Source organism: Carettochelys insculpta, chromosome 2 (genome assembly GCF_033958435.1).
Source record: "Carettochelys insculpta isolate YL-2023 chromosome 2, ASM3395843v1, whole genome shotgun sequence".
In the NCBI taxonomy this organism is placed as follows: domain Eukaryota; kingdom Metazoa; phylum Chordata; order Testudines; family Carettochelyidae; genus Carettochelys; species Carettochelys insculpta.
The window spans coordinates 45,933,697-45,953,615 of record NC_134138.1 but is presented as its reverse complement, the minus strand read 5'-3'; the positions used below and the strand labels follow the sequence as shown (position 1 = coordinate 45,953,615).

Here is a 19,919-nt window from a genome sequence, read left to right as displayed (position 1 = left end):
GAAACAGGCACTTCACATTAAGCTAATTTACTTCTCAGTTCAGTTTAATTTTAAAAATCTTACAGGACATAATAGGGCAGTAGTGTTAAATTTAAAATTACACGGTGGGATGCTTATTTTTAGTGTGACAATATTACTGTATTTTTCAAACGTGTGTTTTTTGTGTTCTTTTTTTTTTTAAATTTGATGTTTGTTCCGTGTCAAGTTCCCTGAAGATCTATGGACTGGCTGTGAATTTTTTTCAAATGACTAGAGACTTTTTATTAGATTTTAGTAAATGGTCTGTTAATATTGGTCATGTATTACTAATATTAATTTGCCTGTTCTGTGTGATTAAATCTGTACCCTTGTGGTGATAGTGAGCTTATCAGTCAATCATTAATTGCTCATTAGTAGCCAATCAGTGGACTAGATAACTCTGTCCAGTGTTCTACAACAGAACCATTCCACAGAACATAGTATTATTAACCAATCCTGTACCCTGTAATTTAAAAAAGTTCCTCTTCCTTGTCACGTTTTCCTGGTGAGATGTTTAGCAGTGTCCAACATTTTCTTTTTAGTCTGCAGCATGTGGTAACCCTCATTCTGCAGGGAAGGAAAATGTAAAAATAAGCATAAATATGAAGAACATGGAAAATTCTTAATGAAGTGGGAAAGTTCTTTTGTTGTTGTTGTTGTTGAACACAATGTCACTCTGATATTCCAGACTTCATTCGCACATTTCAGGTGTTCAGATCTCCAGCCCCATTTCAACTGACATCATGCTAACTTCAAAGAGGATCTCCAATAGGCATTGACCTATGCACTCACAAACTAAAAACTGAAAAGTCAAATAGAAGAACAGACTGGAGTGTTCCGTAAATTTTCCAAGCACTCACAGACAATTACACTTGCCTCATGTGAAGTCTCTTGGAACATTGCCTGCAATAAAAAACATTATGAGGAAGGCGAGTTTGTTAAGAAATGCCTCATAGATGGTGTTTCCATCTTGTTTCCAGAAAATGGCAATCTGAAAAGAATGGTTTCAGACCTTCAACTCTCATGCCACACAATTGAACACAGAATATTTGGCATACATTTGGCATCGCATTCATACTCAGATCTTCACAAATGTGAGTACTTCAGTATAACAAGGGAAGAGTCCTGTGATCTGGAGGACAAACCTCAATTGACAATATTTGTACAGACTGTGTCAGAGGGTTGTGTAATCAATGAAGAACTCCTGGATATCATACCATTAAAAGACGGAACCCATGGCATTGATGTGAAAGAAACACTGATGGAAGTGTTTGCAAAAATAAAATCTGCCTTTACCGTAACTTGCAGCAATAGCAACAGATGGAGAACCGTCTATGGTCGGATCTCTGAATGGACCGGTGGGGCTCTATAGAGCTGACAACAGGTTCCCTTGGTTCTGGATGTTTCACTGCATCATCCATCAGGAGCAACTGGTGTCTGAAAATCTGAATTTAGACCACTGAATCAAACTCATGCTAAAAATTGACAATCATATCCGCACACATGCTCATAACCACAGACAATTCAAGAGTTTCGTTGCGGAGCTCAGCCATAGTCTTACAGGAGACATGCCCCTGAGCTACACTGTAAGGTGGCTTTCGAAAGGCAAAGTGGTGTTTAGTTTTTTGAACACAGAGAAACTGTTCACTGAAGAGAAGCATAAGGAGCATCCTGAGCTCTCAGACCCACACTGGGTTTTATATTTGGCATTTCTGTTAGACATGCTGCATCATCTGGACAGACTGAATCTGGACCTACAAGGGAAATTAAAGATGCTGCCTTACTTGGTGCAAAGTGTATTTGGATTTGTCAACAAACTCAAGCTGTTCAAGGCACAATTTCAAAGGCGGGAACTGACACATTTTCCCTCATTCTTAAATGGTGGGTCAACAAGCAGCTGAAGCCTTGGAAAAAAGGACAGCAAGGTATGCAGCACTGGTGGAAAACTTCTGAGTAGCTTCACAGAAGGCTTTCTATGATCTACAATTGAAACAGCCACAGATTACGTTCCTGGTCAACCTTTTCAGTGCTGAGGCTGACTGAAAGCCCCGTTAGTCACAGATGAAGCAGCTTCTCAGACTGAGATGACTGAACTGTCAGAGGATGACGGATTGAAGTCTTTTCTAAAGGAAAGCACATTTGCACTCTGGAAAACTGTACAGGTGGAAAATACCCTAGTATTAAATGGGCTACGCTCAAACTACTGTCAGCATTTGGGTCAACACACCTTTGTGAGTCAGTTTTTTCTACACTGAAACGTAAAATCGAAGCATCGATTTTATTCTGACACACGTGTGAGGGAATTACTTTGAGTGCCCTCAACCGAATACAAGGCTGATTTGAAGAGGATTGTTGAAAGCAAGGATTGCCAAAAGTCCCACTGATTCAAAAACTGTAACATGCAAGGTAAGAAATAACATTGTGGTTTACCTTGCCCCACTGATCAAGCTGTTAGGAACCCATCTAACATTCTTTTAAGACTGGCTGCACTTGTGCTTACATAAAATAGCTTCACTTTGAATTCAAACTTCTACTTTCAGGTAAGAGGTGTTATTAGGGGCATTAAAGTGGGACCTTCTTATGCATGTCTAATTGTGGAATTTGTAGAGAAGATGTTTTTTCAAGGGTTTTCTGGCAACAAACGCAATCTCTTCCTGAGATATATTGACAACATATTTGAAGTTGCAGCTTGCTCTCGGGAAGATCTCAACATATTTATTTTGTCATTCCCTCAGTACACCCAGCCTTGGAACTCTTTTGGATGAATGTTATGTTTTCAGCATCTCCTGGAACAAGAATTTGAAATAACAATTTGTTTGTCAACCCAGCACTTTGTTAACACAGCTGAGGAAGGGGTCCATCCGAAATGTCCTGTAATGTTATTTTTATCACTATATTTTGTGTACTATATCTATCTATCTAGAGATCTAGATATATAAAAAATAAATGCATACTATGTGGCTCTTTGTACTCTATCCACAGCTATTTTGGCTCTTTATATCTAACTGGTTGGCCACCCCTGTTGTAATTTAAATAGATGAGATGGACAAATGGAGAGAGATGGTGGCAACTATCCTTTTAGAACCATGTTGTTTTTTTTTAAGGGGGAGGTTTTGATGGAAAGTGATTAGCTAAATGGAAAAATGAGAAAGTGGAATGTAACAGGGTTGTTGAAGGGATGGGAGGCCAAGGGGAAAGAGCAGGAGTTAAGAGAAAGAAGGAGGGTGTGAAGGTTAGATGGAGTGTACCTGAGGTGACACAGTGACTTCTGAGGCCTCTGTAATAGACTTGCAGTCTTACTAATAAAGTCATCAGTAGATTCATAAATACATGTTGGTTAGCATCACAAGAAAAGAAGCACTCAAATCCACCAACACTGAAAATGAACAAAAATAAAAAACCCACCACACTTGGCATAATTATATGGATTTCTTGAAGCTGAATGACAGTTCTTCAGTTATAGAAATAACTGAAGCCACTGATAACTAAGCCACTCCACACTGGACAGGGAAGGACGGAAGAAAATAGTGAGGGGGCATCAGATACCAACAGGTGCTGAGCTGATGGTGATGACGATGAAGATGTAGAAATGCATAAATACAACTGCGACATCGTTGGCATCATGGAAACTTGGTGGGATAATACAAATGATTGGTATGTTGGTATGGAAGGGTACAGCCTGCTTAGGAAGGATAGACAGGGAAGAAAGCAGGGAGGTGTTGCCTTATATATTAAAAATGTACACACTTGGACTGAGGTGGAGATGAATGTAGGAAATGGACGTCGTGAGAGTCTCTGGGTTAGACTAAGAGGCGTAAAAAACAAGGGTGATGTCCTGCTAGGAGTCTACTACAGGCCACCCACCCAGGTGTAAGAGGTGGATGAGGCTTTTTTTAAACAACTTACAGAGTCATGCAAGGCCCCAGATTTGGTGGTGATGGCGGACTTCAGCTATCCAGATATATGTTGGGAAACTAATACAGCGGGGCACAGACTATCCAGTAAGTTACTGGATTGCATTGGAGACAATTTTTTATTCCAAAAGGTTGAAAAAGCTATCGGGGGGAAGCTATTCTAGATTTGACTTTTAACAAACAGGGAGGAATTGGTAGAGAACTTGGAAGTGGAAGGCAGCTTGGGTGAAAGTGATCCTGAAATCATAGAGTTCACAATTCTAAGGAAGGGAAGCAGGGAAAACAGCAAAATAGAGATAATGGATTTCAAGAGGGCAGATTTTGGTAAACTCAGAGAGCTGGTAGGTAAGGTCCCATGGGAAGCAAAACTGAGGGGAAAAACAGCTGAGGAGAGTTGGCAGTTTTTCAAAGGGACAATATTAAGGGCCCAAAAGCAAGCAATCCCACTGTGTAGGAAAGATAGAAAATATGGCAAAAGACCACCTTGGCTTAACCAGGAGATCTTGCATGATCTCAAAATTAAAAATGAATCATATCAAAAATGGAAACAAGGACAAATTGCAAAGGGTGAATATAGGCAAACAACACAAGAATGCAGGAGCAAGATTATAATGGCTAAGGCACAAAATGAGCTCAGACTAGCTACAAGCATAAAGGGAAACAAGAAGGCTTTTTATAAATATATTAGAAAGAACAGGAAGACCAGGGACAGGGTAGGGCCTTTGCTCAGTGAGGAGGGAGAAACAGTAGCAGAGAACTTCGAAATGGCAGAGATGCTTAATGACTTCTTTGTTTCAGTATTCACTGAGAAGTCTGATGAAGGAATGCCCAACATAGTGAATGCTAGTGGGAAAGGGGTAGGGTTAGAAGTTGAAATAAAAAAAGAACAAGTTAAAAATCACTTAGAAAAATTCAGTGTCTGCAAGTCACCAGGGCCTGATGAAATGCATCCTAGAATATTCTAGGAGCTGATAGAGGAGATATCTGAGCCTTTGGCCGTGTCTACACGTGCCCCAGACTTCGAAATGGCCATGCAAATGGCCATTTCAGAGTTTACTAATGAAGCGCTGAAATGCATATTCAGCGCTTCATTAGCATGTGGGCGGCAGCGGCACTTCGAAATTGACGCACCTTGCCGCCATGCGGCGCGTCCAGACGGGGCTCCTTTTTGAAAGGGCCCCGCCTACTTTGAAGTCCCCTTATTCCCATGAGCTCACGGGAATAAGGGGACTTCGAAGTAGGTGGCGTCCTTTTGAAAAGGAGCCCCGTCTGGATGCGCCACGCGGCGGCAAGGCACATCAATTTCGAAGCGCCGCTGCCGCCCGCATGCTAATGAAGTGCTGAATATGCATTTCAGCGCTTCATTAGTAAACTTCGAAATGGCCATTTGCATGGCCATTTCGAAGTTTGGGGCACGTGTAGACGTAGCCTTTATCTATCATCTTTGGAAAATCATGGGAGACAGGAGAGATTCCAGAAGACTGGAAAGGGGCAAATATAGTGCCCGTTTATAAAAAGGGGAATATGAATAACCCAGGAAACTACAGACCAGTCAGCTTAACTTCTGTGCCAGGAAAGATAATGGAGCAGGTAATTAAAAAAATCAGCTGGAAGCACTTGGAAGGTGGTAAGGTGATAGGGAACAGCCAGCATGGATTTGTAAAGAACAAATCATGTCAAACTAATCTGATAGCTTTCTTTGATAGGATAACGAGCCTTGTGAATAGGGGAGAAGCGGTAGGTGTGGTATACCTAGACTTTAGTAAAGGATTTGATACAGTCTCACATGATATTCTTATTAAAAAAACTAAGCAAATACAATATAGATGAGGCTACTATAAGGTGGGTGTGTAACTGGCTGGATAACTGTACTCAGAGAGTAGTTCTTAATGGTTCTCAGTCCTGCTGGAAAAGTATAACAAGTGGGGCTCTGCAGTGGTCTGTGTTAGGACCAGTTCTGTTCAATATCTTCATCAACGATTTAGATATTGACATAGAAAGTACTCTTATTATGTTTGCAGATGATACCAAGCTGGGAGGGGTTGCAACTGCTTTGGAGAATAGGGTCATAATTCGAAATGATCGGGATAAATTGGAGGAATGGTCTGAGGTAAACAGGATGAAGTTTAATAAGGACAAATGCAAAGTGCTCCATTTGGGAAGGACGAATCAGTTTCACACATACAGAATGGGGAGAGACTGTCTAGGAATGACTACAGCAGAAAGGGATCTAGGGGTTATAGTTGACCACAAGCTAAATATGAGTCAACAGTGTGATGCTGTTGCAAGAAAGCAAACATGATTCTGGTATGCATTAACAGGTGTGTTGTGAACAAGACACGAGAAGTCATTCTTCCGCTCTACTCTGCGCTGGTTAGGCCTCGGCTGGAGTATTGTGTCCAGTTCTGGGCACCGCAGTCCAAGAAAGATGTGGAGAAATTAGAGAGGGTCCAGAAAAAAGCAACAGGAATGATTAAAGGTCCAGAGAATGTGACCTGTGAAGAGAGGCTGAAAGAATTGGTCTTGTTTAGTTTGGAAAAGTGAAGATTGAGGGGTGACATGATGCCAGTTTTCAGGTATCTAAAAGGGAGTCATAAGGAGGAGGGAGAAAACTTGTTCTTTTTGGCCTCTGAGGATAGAACAAGAAGCAATGGACTTAAACTGTAGCAAGGGAGGTTTAGGTTGGACATTAGGAAAAAGTTCCTAACTGTCAGGGTGGTCAAACAGTGGAACAAGTTGTCAGGAGATGTCGTGGAATCTCCATCTCTGGAGATATTGAAGAACAGGTTAGATAGATGTCTATCAGGGATGGTTTTGACAGTACCTGCCATTGGGGCAGGGGGCTGGCCTTGATGGCCTCTCAAGGTCCTTTCCAGTCCTAGTATTCTATGATTCTATGATTTATACTCCTGCTGATGTAACAAACATATTAAGAGAAATATTGCATTTCCCTTCTATTCTAATTTACATGTTTGCTGTCTCATATCCTCATACAAGGCTGCTAATGTGATATAAGATTTGTTTCAACTAAAATGCTGAAAAATCCCATGATCTGTGGTTCAATGGAATTGTCGTATGAAAACTTACTCAGTTGCAGGTGGATTTGGTGAGGAGCAGCACAGGAATAAATTCATTTTGATGTTCATCTTAAAATATATGTATTCACATAATAAGGAATTGCTCGTTTTTCTCTGTAGGTGCCAGCTTGCATGATGACATCAGTAAATACTTCTGGTTTCATCATACTCAAGGGGACACGATGACAGTTCAAAACCCAAGCGAGATGAATCTCTGTGCTGCTGTTTGGACTGTCGTGTCCTATATAATTGCTGACATGGAAGAGATGTTGCCAAGGTAATAACACAGCAAGAAAGAAGATTTACGTTCATCAGTCCACTAATGCATGTGGTTCACAGCTGTGGGAAATTCCTTTTCCATCTTGATTTTTCCAGATTTTTATTTCTGTTCTTTGACCTCAAAGCATATTCCTTTGCCATGGGCCTGTTTCTGTTTGCTCATTTAATGCCTTCCATTTGTGATTTTTATTTCATGTTTCTTCCATTAGGTATTTTACCTGTAATCAATGTCTAATGTCTGTCTCCTATAATTGTGGCGGAATAGCCATCTATCAGTAAGTAAGCCTATCTAATAGAAAAATAGAATGAATAAATCTGTTGCATCAGAATTGTAGTTTTACTGTTTACGTGTAATGAGTGAAGTTGGTTTTATTTTTTTTTTAGTTTAGATGCTCGAATGATACATTATCACCAAAAGTGATCTCATGTTTCCATAACTTAAGCTAATACAGTATTCTCATAAATAGTCTTGGGCTACATCTCACTACAGCAATCTGTAGACAGAAGTTACTGTCGGAAGAGATCATCCAGCAAAACTTCTGTCAACAGATCATGTCCATACACACAGAACAAAAGAGCTATCCACTCTGTTGACAAAGACCAGCCAGACTGCCCAGCTGCTCTCTCAACAGAACGGTCAACCAAAAACTCAGCAAACAGCACTGTCCAGTGAACCGGAAGCCACATCTGTTGACAGAGGACCCCCAAAGAGCATCTACACAGCTTTTTTGTTGGCAGAAACAGTCAACAAAGGCTTTATTCCTCATCATGGAAAGGCAGAATGCTGTTGACAAAATGCATTTTGTGTGTAGATGCGCCACCAGAGTTGACAAAACTCTCTAGTGTAGACGTAGTCTTGGGGTTATAGGTCTTGCTATACCTTGATTTACAATTTGCTGAATGCTTTGGCTTAAAGGTGCAGTGGCTAAAATTGCAAAGCTTTAAAATTATCTAAACCATTCAAATCCTACTAGTAGCCTTTAGTGAGACTTCAAACACAATGCATAATGAAATCTTACATGCGGTGAGGGATAAGGTTGTTCTATTCACACTTCATCTAAGAAAAGCCAAGACTTAACTCATGGAAGGGAAACAGAGGAACGTGGGAATCCTGTCAGTATCCCCAGTTAGAGGGAGCTTGCTGGCCATTTCTTGCAACCTTCACTACCTGGTCCTGAATGTCCAGGTAAAAGCATTTGCCACAAGCAGGCCTGGCCAAGAGTTTGCGGGGCCCAAGGCAGCGGGGCCCAAGGCCGGGCCTGTCCACAAGTGCTTTCAGTCATTTCATTTTGGGACAAATGCTGTACCATTTCTTTCTGAGGCAGATTTCTACTCTTCAGGCTACACTCTCCTACCATACATAGCGTTTCAGGCAGAGGAGACAGTACAGCTGTGTTTTGTGGGCTTCTCTGCTTGCTAGCTGATAACTAGGTGAAATGTAAGGGACTGGTTTTAACCTGTACAGTTCTACACATTTCTAGTCCTTGAGTTGGCTCTGTTCCCATCGGAATATCATAATGATTAGATTCAAAACAGAAGAGGGCTGGTAGCTGGGCATTGTCCATGAGAATGAGAAGTGAATTTTGGAATTAACTTCCCTTGTGCACTTTTGGTTTTCTGTTGCCCAGCCTGGACAGCTTTCCAGACCCACCCTGTGGAGGCCTGGGATTCATTTTCTAGAAGAGGAGATGATAAAATTGTGAGAAATTCTAGGGCATGACCTTTTGTAATATATTAATCATTGTTTGAGCTTTTAAATCTTGCAACTTGCCTAGTGAGTTTTTTGATATACACAACTGAGGGAACAGCAAAAGAGAACAAAGTAAGTAGCATAGCAGGTACTAAAATAATAATAACACTAATCTGCAATCTCTTTCAGTTGTTATTGGCCTGTGAGGGATTTAAACTTTTGAGATTCTGGTCTGCAAGTCGTAATTATCTGAGCCATCCAGTTCTTTTCGCCTATTGAGATTTACCCCCAATAGATTCCTGATAGGCCTCCTGAGTGGGGGGCAGGGGGGGAGGAGCAAAGGGACAGTTGCCCAGGGGTCTGGTGTTTCAAAGGGGCCCAGAGCTCTGGCCACTGCTGCTGCCACTTTTGCAGTGATGGCCGCTCAGGGGTGGGGCGGCGGGGGAAGCACCATGGGCCCAGCAATGCTGAGGCCTGGCTGCTCTGTGCTCTGCCCCTTCAGCTCTTGGACCTGCCCCTTCTGGGACCACAGAGCAGGGTCCCCCAGCACCTGGCCCTAGGGCCTGAGATGGCTGTCAGGGCCACTGATCCCTGATATTAGCCCTAGGTTGATTTTTAACTAATATATATGTTTCACTAATCCTACACAGACATTGCACATAGATACTATCTCTTCTTTTTTAGAAGAAACAGTTGAAATAAACTTACCACAAAATTTCTGTGGCTTTCAGGAGCAGTGTAGTGTAAAATTATCAGAAATGTTTCTGAGGTGTGTGCAGGGCTGGTGGTCTTCAGTAATGGGAGATTTTTGCTATCATCAGTCTCTAAATGCACTTATTTGTCCTGTTTTTGAGACCTTTCATGATCCTTCGCACCACATTTTTGTCTGCCAAGGTCTGTCAAAGTGATTTTGCTCCTCAGAGGTCCATAGGTTTACAACATGAAGGGCAAACCTTAATCTCTGCCCCATATAAGCCATTGATAGAGAGATTCTTGTCTATAAAAGCATGTTCATTAGTTGCTATTATGTCAGCTGGCAGAGTTTCAGTCCTGGGAGCACTCCACAGACTACCCTATTATTCTAGGCCTCCAGATAAAGCTGTTCTGTCTATGGCTCCAAGACATATAACAAAGTGGAATTCCAAATTTCACGGAGGTTATTTATCCCACTCTCTTTGTTAGCCAACTCAGAAGAGAATCTGTACTACAAATTGCATGTTATGAGGACAGACCAAACATACCTGAATATGACTTGATCAATGGGAAAATTCACCACAGTCTTTGGAAAATATGATCTGAAATGCAGAGAAAACAAGATTTCTATGTTTATTATTGCATCTTCAGATACCGCTTGCTTAGAAGAGCCTATAAAACAAAGGAAATTACTTCTTGTAAAGATAATAGTGCACTTTTAACCAGACTCATCGATTGAGGAGAATGGATATCTTCAGAAGAAGAGTTGCATGCCAGCTATTTTGACAAACTTCCATATTTTCCAGTAGACACTGTAGAATTAATAAATCTGGATCTTCAAATGCCTCTATTTCAAAGGTCCTACAGGCAATGGTAAATAAATAATGAAATTATTTATGTGTAGATTTTTCTTTCCATTTCTGTTGGGTCTTTGTAGTTTACTATTTTGCCTTTATTCTTGCTCATAGTGGGAATTATGTTCTTTATCTGTAAGTGTTGGCTGTTAAATATATAGATAAGTTTTTCAGCTCTCTATGTGGAAGCATTTGCAATTACCTAGCTGGGTGATTCCAGAGATATCAGTAACAGAACTGGAAGCTCAGCCTTCATATCACCTTGTACACTGTGTGTGATCTCTGAGTGAAGACCACCTGTCCTTTCTTCAGAGATAAGAAATAACAGGTAGGAACATTTGTTTTTCTGTTCATGTGCACACAACACATAGGATGTCAGGACTCGTTAATATCATAATGACATGATGAAATAAGTGCAACACACATAAGTTTCCTTCAGGTCACGAAGAAGTCTCCAAAATTGCACTTGAATGCCCCTACTTGTGTTTTGGATATAGGGAAGAATGAAAGTATTTGAGTGTAGTAAAAATATATGGAACAGTGTCAAAAAATTAAATGAACTGTTTCCCTGAGGTGCTACAAACCTCCTGCCTCAACTGAGAGGAGGGGACAGATGCAGGCAGGCTTCCATTCTCTAACGAGCTGGAGCTTCCAGACATTAGTTTGGAGGGGAGGGGAAGGATCAAATCAGATCCATCGTTCATTTGGCCAACTAAACTATTGTGCTAATTGAGATGAATGCATGATGCAAAGTGGATAATTTTTCCCATTTATAGAAAGAGGGAGTTATAGGATGAGAAATCAGGTTATTGGTTTTGTTCTTCCTGTGATGGTGGTATCTGAAGTTTATACTGTCTCTTTGAATGATTTAAATGTACGATCCCCTTGGGTTTTACTTCCCTTATAATAATTAAATACAGATGAGAAGGGCAGTCATTTCCCAGTACTGGAGTTGAAGCTGTGATTCTTATGCATTTGCACTACAGACATTTCTGGCTGCGTATTTACTTAGTATGCTTCCCTCATAACGATCTGAGACACTTACATTTACCATGAATAAATATCAGATTGATCTCAATATCCTTATCTTTCTTATGAAATATACAGCCCATCTAAATGTGCCCAAATGATTAATTTACAGCTATTTAATTATTACCATAAAAATCTCATCACTACACAAGATAGTAATGTTGCCACTCATTGCTTGTTGAAGTGAACGTTGTTTTCGGCATAGAAGTTAATGGAGCATACAGCTCAACTCTCTCCGCTGAACTGGGAAAATTCAAGACTTTCCTGAAGCAGAAGGCACTTGATTTTTTCCCTCTCCAGGCTAGAAAGGAAAACATTTCTATAAAGAATTCAGTGATGTTACAGTTAATGGTGGATGGCAGAGCTGGAAAGGAAATTTTGTGCACAAAGTGAACCAGCCATTTGTATCTTCATTCCTTGTTTCTGAAATGCCTTTTATCTTGGAGTTTTTAGCCTCCCTTTACTGTACACAAAAATAAAATACTTCCCACATATATGACCCATTTTTCAGCACACATTACTCCTAGAAGCTCTGACCAATTTCAGTTAAATAATATTTGATGGGCAATGGGTCTTAGATTTATTAATATAATTATTTGACATTTGTTTTTACAATAATAACTTAAGGACTCAGTCATTTGTGTGGAGCACTGCGCAAACATGTAATCAATGGAAGTATGCCCACTGAGTCTAAAGGTGGTCAAAAGTTAGAGGTTATTTTTGCCCTCTAGGCGGTATGTGGTGAGTTGATTAGGTAAAGATAAGGCTGAGAATCAGGACACATGGCTTCGAATACTAGTTCTTATCACTGATGTGCTGTGTGATACAAAGCGTGCAGTCCTGCTGGTTTTTGTCTCTGGTTGCTTCCAAATCATTGGAAGGTCCTCAGTCTTCTGGTTACAATGCTCCCATTAATATAAGTCCATAGTCCAGAGGTTTGAGTAAGAAAAAGACAAAATGGGGGTGTTTCCAGGGCCTTTTGTAGTTTTGGCCAAGAGAAGGGAAGCATTTCACTGTGGAAAATTACACATAACAAGACTGTTTGGAGTTACATAGGCAATCACATGGCAGCTTGTGCTTTGATTAGTCATAGTAGAGGCCATTATTCATTTTCTAGTTAGAAGGTTCACATTAAGGTCCATCAGGTATAGAAGGTCATCTTTCATGGTCTGTTGTGCGTTAAGTGTACTTTGATGGGCCATTTGATCTGAATAGCTCATTCACAATGTGCAGGCTAAATACCTTGTGGGGGTTACCACATGAGCAAACAATTGAAATTCAGGCACATAATGAATATTTATAACTTCATATAAAAATGATATGTGCATACAAATTGCATAATCATATTCAGCAAATCATAATTTTTCCATAGATATCTTACATGCCACATGTAGTACATGATTTGTTGCATTTATTTAACAGTGATATCAGCAATGCTCTTCATGATCATATTATAATTAGATAACATCATAATGGTCACATAGCAGATCAGTCATAGAGTCAGGACCAGGATTCAGGAGTCCCTGACTTAAAATAATTTCCGTAGAACATGCAGCCTTCGGAGGACACCCTACCACCACCTCTGCTGGCATTTTTTTCCAAGCCCACAATTGTGAAATTTCATGCAACAGTGACATTTTGGGTTTGCATAAGCAAAATGTCTTTGGCTTACACAATCATGAAAAGCAAATGAGAAAATCCTCTTGTACGCATAGCCCAACTTTCTAAATTAATAAATGTGTGCCTTCATATAAGGTTTTCTTTAAAAGTCCCTGTTCTTCTTTGAGTGCTTGCTCATGTCCATTCCATGTAGGTGCGTGCCTGCAGCATGCACATATCACTGGAAATTTTTCCCTTAGCAATACGTATCAGGCCAGCTGGGGAGCCCCCTAAAGTGGTGCTAGTATATCAGCCAACATACACCTCTGTTGGCCCTCCACCTTCCTTCTTACTGCCCATGACAGTCGCTGGAATGTGCTCTTGCTCTTGCTGCCAAGTGCCCTTTAGCAGTCACACATTTTTTACCAGTTTTCTGTAGTTATCCATTCTTAAGTAGTTGTAAAGTAGTTGTTAAGTACTGTGAGATTAGTTTTAAGGATCCATTATGATCTTTGAGCCAAACACTTGGTGCCTGCCGGGGAACATACCTAGCCCTCAGGGTTTCAAAAAAATTGAGGTTCAACAAGGAGAAGTGCAGAATCCTGCACTTGGGACAGAAGAATCCCAACCACTGCTACAGTCTGGGGACTGACTGAATAAGTAGCAGTGCAGCAGAAAAGGACCTGGGGGTTACAGTGGATTAGAGGCTGGATATGAGTCAACAGTGTGCCCTTGTAGCCAAGAAGGCCAACGACATTGCAGTGCATGAGGAGGAGCATTTCCAGCAGATCTAGAGAAATTATTGTTCCCCTCTACTCGGCACTGGGTGTATTGCATCCAGTTCTGCCCCCCCCCTCCCCCAGTATAGAAAGGATGTGGACACATTGGAGAGGGTTTAGCGGAGGGCAATGAAAATGATTAAGGGGCTGGAGCACAAGACCTATGAGGAGAGGCTGAGGGATTTGGGGTTATTTAGTTTGCAGAAGAGAAGACTGAGGCTGAGTGATTTGATAGCAGCCTTCAGCTTCCTGAAAGGGGGCTCTGAAGAAGATGGAGAGAGACTGTTCTCAGTGGTGACAGATGGCAGAACAAGGAGCAATGGTCTGAAGTCACAGAGGGAGAAGTGTAGGTTGGATATTAGGAAAAACTTCTTCACCAGGCGCGTGGTGAAGCATTGGAATGCGTTGCCTAGAGAGGTGGTGGATTCTCCATCCCTTGAGGTTTTTAAGTCCCAGCTGGACAAGGTCCTGGCTGGGATGACTTAGTAGGGGTTGATCCTGCTTGAAGCAGGGGGCTGGACTAGATGACCTCCTGAGGTCCCTTCCAGCCCTAGGATTCTGTGATTTTGTGAAACCCTGTAAGAGCTTCCAGAACCCTGTGCCCTATGATAACCTGCATTCTGCTTGCCTCAAGTGCTGGGGTGAGGCTCATTTGTCCGAGGCCTGCAAGATTTGTGAAGCTTTCAAACCTTGGTCCAAATGGGAAAGAGAGTCACACCTCAAGATTAGCCTAATGGAGGTGGCTGTACATCGGGCACCAGAGTCAGACCCAGTACCGGCAACACAGAGCACACTGGCTTGGTGCAGGAGCGTCGGGACACTCGCATGCGTCCCCTGCACCACTCAGACCTTGGCACCACTCCCAGTCCCCGGTGCCTCAGAAGAAGAGGTGATCTAGCAAGGACAGGTCGCCTCAATGGCACCTGCCCTCTGTGCACCCTCAGGTGAGGCATGTAGCACCATCAGGCACTGAGCCCAGGTCTGCTCAGATGGGGAAGTGGCAAAGTCCATGCTGGAGACGAGCCCAGTGGGAGACATCCCGGAGCCTTCAATGCTGGTGGCTTTCAAGGCAGCTAGGGACTTCATCAAGTTGTCCCCTTCTCCCTGCTGACACTGGCCTCGGGGAAGGACTGCAACCATGGGTGTCACAGATCAGAGCCCAAGGCACCAGGCACCCCAGCACTGGGGCCTGAGAAGCACCTCTCCACCACAGCACTTGAGCAAACCAGAGTCAATGGCTTGGCATGCTCCACTAGCTGCACTGATGGCGTCTGCCTCTGCTCCACCCTTGTCTGCATTGGACTACTCCAACGACTTCAGGATGGAGTCCATGTGCTCATCCCTGGGATCCAGGTCCAGATCCTGGCACTGGTCCTGTTCTCACCATTCCCAGCTCATCCACAGCACCTGTGGCCTCAGCCAGCCCGTTTCAATGCTGCAGCAGTCATGGCCTCTGCAGTCTTCAGGCCCATCTCAATGGCTGTTTTGGAACCATTGGGCCTATCGTCAAAGCCAGGGCACAGGCCCTTTAGAGTGGAGTTGGTGTTCTTGGGGTCCCATTCTCCAAGCTGCTACAAACCCTCCAGCTCATGACAGATTCATCAGACACCAGTTGGGGAGTCCATCTTGGAGACATGCAGACACAAGATATGTCATCAAGGGGTGACCTTTCCCTGCACGTGCCTGTCAGCAAGTTGAAAATGGTTCGTCTCACCTGCGTGGCCTTTCTCCTCCAGCTCGGGGTAAGTCAGTCCTTATTCTATCTGACAACACGTTGGCAGTCTCATATATCAACAGGCAGGGAGGGGCCCACTCACATCACCTTTCTTGGGAGCTCCTTCACCTGTGGGACCTCTGCATCGGGGTGGGTATCCACCCGATTGCCTCCTATCTCCTGGACGCACAGAATGTTTTGGCCAACCAGCTAAGCAGGACCTTCTCAGGACATGAGTGGACCCTCACGGGGAATGTGGCCCTGGGCATTTTCAGTCGGTGGGGATTTCCCTATCTGGGCCTGTTTGCCATGTGCCAGAAGAGGAAGTACATGAGGTTCTGTTCCCTTCTGGATATGGGCAGGGGCTCTCTGAGAGATTCATTGTTAACTACCTGGCCTGAGGGTTTGTTGTACGTATTTCCACTATTCCCACTGAGGCACCAGGTGCTCCTATGGGTGTGGGAATTCATGGCTTCCCTGATCCTTATAGTGCCTGCATGGCTCAGGCAGCACTGGTTTTCCACTCTTCTGAGTCTTTCATGCGACAGGCCGTCCGTGCTCCTGTTAGTCCCCAGCCTGATCATGCAGGACTACGGTAGGCTCCGCCACCCGTACCTATGGTCCCTGCACCTGACAGCATGCAAACTCCATGGCTGGCAGTGGTGGAGCTCCAGTGTTCAGCCCGAGTGCAGGAAGTACTGCTGGGAAGCAGGAAACCTTCCACTAGAGCTACTTATCTGGCCACCCGGAAGCGGTTTTATATCTGGCCTACCCGAAGGGGGTGGTTCCCCAGTCCTGGACTACCTTCTGGACCTTAGGCTTCAGGGGTTATCTTCTTCCTCAGTTAAGGTCTACCTAGGGGCTATCTCTGCTTTCCACCCAGGGGTTAGGGGTGAGACCCTTTTTGCAGCTCCAGTGGTAAACAGGTTTTTGGAGGGCCTGGACAGGCTTTATCTGCATGTGCAACAGCCTATTCCCTGGGAGGGGGTCTTAATTTAGTCCTGTCTAAGCTAATGGGGGTAGAGCCCCTGAAACATATTCATTGCTACACCTGTCTTACAAGGTATCCCTATTGGTGGCCATCACATCAGCCAGGTGGGTATCTGAACAAAGGGCTCTCACTTCAGATCCCCCCAATACAGTTTTCTTTAAAGACAAGGTCAGGTTACACCCCTACCCTGCCTTTTACCCTAAGGTGATGTCAAATTTTCATGTGCCTCAGGACATTTTCCTGCCAGTCTTTTACCGCAAACGTCATTTGTCAGGTAAAGAACCTGCACTGCATACCTGAGATGGTAGAAGGGCCTTAGCCTTTTATTTGGAAAGAACAAAGCCCCTTTGCAAGTTGCCCCAGCTCTTCATTGCCATTGCAGAATGGTTGAAGTGGCAGCCGGTTTCTGCTCAGAGGATCTCATCCTGGATCATGGCACACATTAGGAAATGCTACAGGTTGTGGCGCAGTCCCAGCTCCTTCCCTCAAGGCCCACTCCACAAGAGCACAGGCCTCCTCAGCAGCCTTTGTGTCTCAGGTCCTGATCTTGGACATCTGTAGGGCTGCCCCGGGTCCTCTGTCCACACTTATGCGAACCACTATGTTTTGACACATCAGGCCGGGGAGGACGCTGCCCTAGGTAGGATGGTCCTCCACTTGGTGGATGGTTAGAACTCTGATCCTGTCTCCTGGGATTTCTGCTTTGGAGTCACCTACATGGAATGGACATGAGCAGGCACTCAAAGAAGAAAGAACGGTTACTTATCTTGTAACAGTTGTTCTTTGAGATGTGTTGCTCATGTCCATTCCAAATCCCACCCTCCTGCCCTTCCTCAGAGCAGTCCGGTAAGAAGGAACTGTGCGTGTGGAGGGCCAGCAAGGGTATATATCGGCTGATACACTGGCACCAGTCTAAGGGGCTCCCCTGCTGGCTCAACAGGTACTACTAATGGAAAAATTTCCAACAATGCATGCATGCTGCGCACGCACACCTACATGTAATAGATAGGAGCAACACAGCTCAAAGAGCAACAGTTACAGAGTAAATAACTGTTCTTTTTATCTGCTCCTGTGTAAAAATACAGAAAAGTCTTTGGGTCCTTCGTTTCTTATTTTATGTCAAAACTCATGCTTTCAAAGGAAAAATTGCGAAAGCAAAGGGCACTGGTATTCTTTCTGTTTTAGAAAGAATTGAGATTACTGTTATTTTGCAAGAAGCCTCTGGATAATTTTGAGACTCTTGTGTGTCCTCTGATTCTCTAGAAATGCCTCGGAGTCTGGGATTTTACTGAGACTCTTTGTGGCTTTTTTACACTTTGTCGAATATTTTGCACTGGCTTTTGAAAATTCAACATCTGATCTGCTGCACAGATAGGATCATGTGCTCCTCTTCCATTACTGGGATCTTCAGGTCAGTGATTGGGCTGTGGAAAAATGCCCAACTTTCCTAATGCTTTTAAACTCAGACTCAATCATGCCCAGAGTTGTTTTGATTTTCTGCAAGTCGGTTCTGTAGGTAGAGTGATTGCTGTATAGAAGTGAGTAGTGAAATGATTGCATTTTCATGTAAATCAAGCTTGCTATTTTTCCCATGCATTTCCTAAAGTATTGACTCACCAGAAAGGCTCAGTGTTGTTAAAGAGAAATAGTAAAATGAGAGTCATGAGAGTTTTCAACCATGAGATGCTTAACTGGCATGGAGTGCTGCGTGGGTTTTGAGTGAAAACTGTGAATCAACTGCTTGACCCATCAAAATGACTCCTTGTAAATGTGCAAAAGATTATAAGTAACAGAAAACACATGCTTCTTTTCAACAGTAATTGTGCAGGCAGAATCCTTTGTTTTAATCCCACCAAATATGAACTGACTCTATAGCCTATCTGTTCATAAATACCAAGAAGCAACAGTACAGTCATATTATGAATTCCTACATGCCTTCTTAAGCCAGACAAGCAAGTCTTGTGACTCTCTTGAGAATGGAAACTACCTTTGTTCATCTGCCTTCCCAACACCAGATGGGGGTCTGTAAGGATTATGTGTTTGTTGGAAACGCAGAATGTGAACAAAACGGGAGTTATCTAAATATGTGAGCTATTTAGCTCTTCGGAAAAAGATGAAATCGCTTTACACGGCACTGTATAGCTCTCAGTTGCCCCAGCTGACCTTTGTTCTTGACGTTTGATACATTCACTTGGAACTTTTTCTTGTTCTGTTCAGTTTTAGGTACTTTTTTGATACGTACTATACATTTAAGTCAGTATGTGGAATTCCAGCAAATATAGCAATGCACTAAACCCTGTGTGGGGAACCTGTGGCCCCACAATGTGCCTTAACTGACCTCCAAGGGTAAGGGCTCGTGCCCCCCACGTACAATGGCATGAGATAGTACTGGCACTCCAGCCATGTGGGGGCGGGAGGTGCCGTGGCTGGAACACCAGCGCTCTGCTGCGGAGGAAGAGGAGCCCCAAACCTTGCAAACTCAATCAAGGCAAGCTGGGACCAGATCTGTCGCACTAGCTCTGACTGACGGGTGAGGAAGCAGCCCTGCATGCAGCAGGGAAGTGCTCCCTGCAGGCACCACCCTCTGCTGCTCCCATTGACTGAGAATCAAGGGGGGATTGCCTGCAGGAAACACTTGCCTGCAGTGTGCAGACCCCTGCACCCTCCACTCATGGAGCTGCTCCAGATGAGTGCCTCCATCTCCAGCCCCCTACTGCCCAGAATCCACTCCAAATCTGCTCCTGCACCCCCTACTGCCCAGATCCCTCCAAGCCACCCCAGCCCACTCCTGCACCCCACCTCCTGCCCAGACCCCATACTCCCACCCCGGCCCATCCTACCACCTGCTTAGATTGTGTATGCCCACCCCCAGCCCACTTCCCAGCAGCCCCTCCCACTCACTGAACCCCTCACTTGTGGCCCCACCTAGGGGCCTGTACAAATTCTATAAGCCCTGGGCCCCCAGAAGCATTAATCTGGCCCTGTGTTAAGCCCTGAGCCTTGGTGCCCCCCTCCACAAGGCTGGAATAAGAGGAGAACTGCTTATCCATTGGGGCTATGTCTGTGGGGTGGGCTTTTTCACTTCTCACCTAGGTGTGACCCCCGACTAATTTTTCTGTGGGCCAGTGGCCCCCAAACCAAAAAAGGTTCCCAATCCCTGCACTAAACCATGCAAGGACCATAAGCAGGTTGTGGAAAGCCAAAGAATTTTACTATCTCCAAAACTGCAAAAAAAGCAAATTTACTGCTATGTGTGCTATTCATCAAAAAAGAACAGCTGTT

The 19,919-nt window shown here is 43.7% G+C and overlaps 1 protein-coding gene across 5 annotated transcripts in view; it reads left to right on the top strand.

Moving 5' to 3' along the window:
• Positions 1-7,611, top strand: part of CPQ (carboxypeptidase Q) — a 352,558-nt gene extending 344,947 nt beyond the window's left edge. For all 5 annotated transcript variants that reach the window (XM_074985680.1, XM_074985678.1, XM_074985679.1 and 2 more), the window contains one exon: positions 7,130-7,611. In XM_074985680.1, the coding sequence (XP_074841781.1) occupies positions 7,130-7,290 (161 nt within the window). In that variant the 3' untranslated portion in view covers positions 7,291-7,611. The remainder of the gene's footprint in view (positions 1-7,129) is intronic.
• The last annotated feature ends 12,308 nt before the right edge of the window (positions 7,612-19,919 follow it).